At 31.9% G+C, this 6,000-nt stretch overlaps 1 protein-coding gene across 3 annotated transcripts in view; it reads left to right on the top strand.

Moving 5' to 3' along the window:
* Positions 1-5,567, top strand: part of OTOGL (otogelin like) — a 156,547-nt gene extending 150,980 nt beyond the window's left edge. For all 3 annotated transcript variants that reach the window (XM_077111518.1, XM_077111519.1, XM_077111520.1), the window contains 4 exons: positions 213-332; positions 1,791-1,836; positions 4,563-4,642; positions 5,300-5,567. In XM_077111518.1, coding sequence (XP_076967633.1) covers positions 213-332; positions 1,791-1,836; positions 4,563-4,642; positions 5,300-5,500 — 447 coding nt within the window. In that variant the 3' untranslated portion in view covers positions 5,501-5,567. The remainder of the gene's footprint in view (positions 1-212; positions 333-1,790; positions 1,837-4,562; positions 4,643-5,299) is intronic.
* Positions 5,568-6,000: the final 433 nt, after the last annotated feature.

Genomic DNA, 6,000 nt, shown 5'->3' on the forward strand with positions numbered 1-6,000 from the left:
GTATTATACTCAACATGCACACACACACGTATGACATTATATATTAACCATTTTAGATAAATCTGAGGACATATTCATATGGCACATTTTATGTTACTAGAATCTCTCTGCATCTTGATTTGACTCTACATCCAGTAGGCGAGAACATATCCTACTTAAGAAATGTAGCAAATTTTAATTAGCAGAACAGTAATTGTATCTTTTCTTTTTAGGAGGGGAATACTTGGAGCTATAATTGTACCACATATGAATGTGTTAAGACTGATGAAGGCGCAATGATTCTGAACTACAGTATAGTCTGTCCCCCTTTCAATGAGACTGAATGCAAAATGGTTTGTACTTTGTTATAACTAAGAAAATCTAATATCAAATATAATAAAAAAGTACATATTGGTATATTTTCCAAGGCCATACTTACTTAGTAGCTTATTTATTATAGTAAATGTTCTATTTTCACACTTAAATAAAAAGTTTCATCCTGTTGTCTCTGCCCTTTTGGCTTTATATACGGTGTCCTAAATAATTTTGACTCTCTTTGAATGGATACTTTTCCAACCCTGGGCTTCTATGTGTAAACCAAAGGATTATTGAAAAATGAGTTGGTCAATAGACATTAGTATCTCTTTCAATATGGTTTTCTAATACTAATCTAATCATTCAGAGCTTGGCTGATTTTCTTTCTCAAAAAAACAAACAAACAGATTCATGATGTCAACTTTTTAATACATGCTGGCCTAAGTGAAATTTACACTAGTGTAAATTACTCTCACTAAGTGAAATTAAACTAAGTGAAATTTACTCTCAGAGCACAGGCCACTGCAGAACTCAACACGAGTAAGAGAGCATTGCTGATTCTTTAATTTTGCTACCAATTCTCTACTCAATAAGAGAAGGGTCTGCTGGGAGAATAGACTTTTGAAAGTGATCCAATTTCTTTGTAGCTTTAGTTATTTAGGTATTAATAATCCCTGATGAAAAATTAAAGATGTTGGTTTATTCTCTCTGCATGAGAGAATATATTCTTAAGCATAGGAAAATAACATAGTCTTGCTGATTTTTTTTTTTTTAAAGGTGTAAGCTTTTAATGACTGGATAAAACTAGTTACCTATTTATAGCATGTTCTAAAGCCACAGAATTTCAGCTTTGGAAGGAATCTTAGGCATCATCTTATTGTGCAGACATTTTAATAGAGTAAGAAAGTATTTTTATTTCTATTGCAATTAGCAATTTTTATTTCTATTGCAGTCAACAATATACTATAAAAATTTAAAAAAATTATACAATTAAAAAATTTTTAATTTAAAAGTTTTCTAAATTTAGCCTTAGAAAAGAGACATTCTGAAATAGGGATTTTTTTTAAATAATAAAATATTTAAGAAGATTTGCCATTCTAGCATTCAATTATATTAAAACACTCAGTCTGATCTAATAGAGTAGCTTGGACTATTTTGAGAAGTCGAAAATAGATTGGTCTCTATTTAGAGAATCTTTTATTATTATCTTTTGGTAAGAAATACTTTACGGTATTTAAATTTTTTTCCTTTAGGTAAGTTCATTTACTTACTTTAATTCATATTACTAATGGAGAGATAATGTAATTTTAAACAAAATATCTGCTCTTAACTTTAAAAACAAATAAATTCTTAGCAGAGTTAGTTAAATTCCAGTCATTTACTTATAAAGACTTTATAACTTAATAAACATTTTGGGAAAGTCAGTTTTCTATTTCTAGACTAATCAGAAATGGATTAACATTGCCTGTTTTTACTTTATTCCATTTTCTTTCTAGAATGAAGGAATTGTAAAGCTTTATAATGAAGGCTGTTGCAAGATCTGTAAGTGAGGACATATTATATGTATTAACTTGATAGATTAGTATTAATTGGTGATTATGATTATGTTTTTTTCTCTTAAAATTCAGTTCTGATAATGCAAGGAGGGAATCAGATTTTAGTATCTAATTATTTCAATGTTTTGGTGACATGTTTGTAAAATTTGTAACATACTCTTTATCTTCTGGAGTGTGAGTAAAGCATTATTAATTTAAATGAATTTTAACTTAAATATTTGAAATTTCTTTGTGCGGTATTTCTCAAGAGATATTGCATGATTAATAGGTTTTAAGTTTATAAGTGCCCAGTGTTCAACTTTGCTTGAAACTTCCTGAATCAAACAAAGTTATATAGGTTATGATAATGACATTGTGACTCCAATAAGGACAAATGGAGAGCAGTATTTTATGAACCTATTTGAATACATTAAAATAGTTCTGTAAATACATCTGCGAAATGCCATTTTAGTGAGTTGTATTTAAATCCTATATATTAAAGTTTCCAGACTTGTTTTGATAAAGTTATGCACATGCAATATATTTTATATTAGTTTGAATAAAAAATTATTTGTAGTGATTTTGAGGGCTAAAATAGAATACAGGGATGATCTTGCAACCATTTTACATTTTTCTTTTATGATGTGTCTATGAATTAACATAAAGATAAATAGGAGTTTAAGAAAATTGGCATAGATAATGGTTTTTAGGCTGTTTAGGGAAGCTTTCTGACTCCAGGACCTTTCAACTCTGGCAAGCAATTCAAAGTTAGAGAATAATAATAAGCCACCTCAGTCTCTCTCTCCTCTAACATGGTAAGATTTTTCAAACAGTTTCTTTTTGGCATCAGGAAACCTTTTTTGTCTTTGTTTTTGGGCGATTGGCTATGTCAGAGATATTGTGGAAGTTGGATACTAATGCAATTCCTCCATTGAATAAATGAATAAATGTGTTACAATCAAACCTCTGAAACATAAATAAAAAATGTCTTTTGTTACAAAAAACTTCAGCTAACTTACAGTAAATTTGTACTGTCCCAGTTTCATTCACTGAATGAATTAACTTATCAAACCATTTTCACTGAGTGCCTGTCATGTGCCAGATACCCTTTTAGGCCCTGAGACTCTGATAGTGGATGAAATAATAGCTGACTTCATAGTGCTTATTATCAAAAAGGGGAGGAGACAATAAACACATAAGTGCATACTACCATGGCAGGCAGTGATAAGTGGTATAAAGGAGAATAAAGCAGAATAAAAGGGATGGAGAGTGAGAGGAATCAGGTTGTGAGCGTAATGGGTGGTTTGGGAATGTCTCTGATGAGGGAAAGTGTGAATACAGACAGGCTACTTGGGAAGCAGGTTAGGCAGTGAAGAATCCTTAAAGTGGAAGAAAAAAAAATAACAAAGAGTAGCTGTAACCAGACGAGTGAGGAGAGGAAGGTGATTGAACGAAAGGGGTGAGCTTCCACACAGGTCATGGTAAAGATAATTTCTTTCTTGACCAGTCTTTCTGCTTGACTGACATAATAGAAGGGCAAATGAAGGCTAGGAAGCTCCATGAGGCACTACATAGCCAGCTCTCTGCCCTACCCCTGAACTGGGGCCTCTCAACAGTTGAGATATGAAGGGAAAGAGAAAGGACCAGCATAGGAGACTGAGGAGGAGCCACAAATGTGATGGAGGGAAGAGCAGACAGGGTGAGCTCTAGAAGCCACGTGCAGCAAGGAGAACGGAGTGATGGTCAGGGTCAGATGCCTCTGAGAAATCAATTAGAATGAGAACCAACATGTGACCCTGGAATATAGCAACATGGAGGCCATGGGTGACCTGGAGGAGATTAAGTTTGACTTTGGGCAATCTTACCTATCCATCTCTACTTCAGCCAGAGTAGTTCAACCTTCATCTGCTTTACATGTTGGCCTTTGACGTAAGCATTTATTTTAAATAAGGATTTTGAGGTTAAAATCAATTGAAAATTGCTGATCCAATACAACCCTTTTAGAAATACAAAAACTCTGCAGAATAATTGAGTGTCTTTCCTAAAATGACAAAGCTAGTTAGTAAGAGAGTGAGGTGAGGACATTAGTCTTTTCACTATTGTACAGCATTAAATATATATTCCTGGGTACACTATCAAATAATAATCTTTAGCATCCAAACATATTAATATATCATTAATTAATCCAAAGTGTTATCATTTGAAATCAAGAGACCATTTCAGAGCCATAGAATCAAGTATGTGATTTATCTAGCCCTTTCAATATGGTTCACAGATAATTACATTCATGGTTTTATATTGAAATCCATTAAAATACTGTGATTTTAAATTTATCAATACTTATTTTAAAGTAGATTACTGACTATATGCATTTATTTACTTTCACACACTCTGGTTCATTCCAAAAGTTATGGTAGGAACATATATATCACATAAATTGATGTTAGCATTATTATATATGTGGAATATTTTTAGATTTATGGTTATGATAATCATTCTAAGACAACAAGATAAAGAAATATGTATAAAGCTAGAATATATAAAGGAGAATCTACTAAGAATATGAAAATAAACCTTGCACATAATATATGAGTCAAAAATTTAAATACCTCAATTCAGGATATGTTTTATAAAATATATCAATTTTCATTTATAAATACATTCATATTTTAAATTGAGTTAAACAAGTTGGCATGGGCCTTGCATGAATAAATACATTTAATATTTTATCAGGTAAAAGAGAAGAAAGAATATGCCAGAAAGTGATCATTAAATCAATCATAAGGAGACAGGACTGCATAAGTCAAAGCTCTGTAAGTGGGAAAACATTATTTACTAATATAAATGACAAATCTTTTTACAAGAATATGTGCCACAGCACTAATAACTGTAAGCCAACAAAATGTCAACACATACAATATTTAACTTTAAGATTATTCCTACACTCTAATATTAAAATATCCTATGTATTAAGAAGTGTAACTTAATTATTCTTAGCGTAAGTTATGAGTGATACTTGCAATCCAGAAAAATGGAAATTAAACCTAAATTTGTTTGGGTACATATTGTAACTCTACAATTCTCCTCAGCAATAATAGTCGAAGTTCTCAACTGTGCTCCTTTTAATAAGACTTGTCCGATTCTATAGTCTACCTGAGTCATGGCATAAAATAGAGTAGAATAAAACTATTAGCTTGTGATTAATAGATCCCCCTATACTTGTCTAGTTATTTGTACATATTTGATGATTTGAGTTATGTCAGCATTGTCCTTTTGGGCATGCTATTGAACAGCCCTCTTATCGAGTTATATTTCAACTTAGTACTGTCTACAATCTGCTAACGTGCAGAAGCTTAAGGGTAGTGTGATAAGGATGAAAGCTTTGCATTCATCTGACTTGCTAATGAAGTCAATAATAAGCAGTATTTTTACTATTTTAAGCCTTTTTTTTTCATTGTCTCTCCTTACAGATAAATGTTGCCTCTTGTGATGGAAAGTGCCCATCAGCTACGATATATAACATCAATATCGAGAGCCACCTAAGATTCTGCAAGTGCTGTCGTGAAAATGGGGTGCGAAACTTCACTGTGCCACTCTATTGCTCAGGAAATGGCACTGAAATCATGTACACGCTACAGGAACCTATAGATTGCACTTGCCAGTGGAATTAATTTTGGGGAGTCCAAGAATTCTATGCAACTTTATAACGTCAAATAGAGTTAGCTTTTATCACTATTATTGAGACACTGGGAACATTTGTACTTTTTAACAATAAGGTACTTTTCATATTATTGGGATATGGTAATCAAACAGTTAGTTCAAAATGTATACAATTTTAATGACAAAATTAAATACCTTGATTTGCTTTACTTTAGAAAAGCAAATGACTTTAAGTTGTTCTACTAAAGTGCTGCTATTTATATAATTGCAACATGTCAGAGACTTGGAATATTTTCAAGAGCTAGCAGGTTATTTTGTAGCATTCCTTGACTCAATAATTATTTTTTTGGTTTGTAAAGTCTGCCATAGTTTATTCAGATTAGGAAACCCTTGAATCTCTATTGTTGGGCTGGTAAATGTGATCAGTTAAAATTTGCAACTAGATAGCCAAAGAGAGTGGTGTGTTTAGAGACAGATCACTGAACAATAGGATTTTGGATTATAATCCAAA

Source organism: Tamandua tetradactyla, chromosome 7 (assembly GCF_023851605.1).
Source record: "Tamandua tetradactyla isolate mTamTet1 chromosome 7, mTamTet1.pri, whole genome shotgun sequence".
Taxonomy (NCBI): domain Eukaryota; kingdom Metazoa; phylum Chordata; class Mammalia; order Pilosa; family Myrmecophagidae; genus Tamandua; species Tamandua tetradactyla.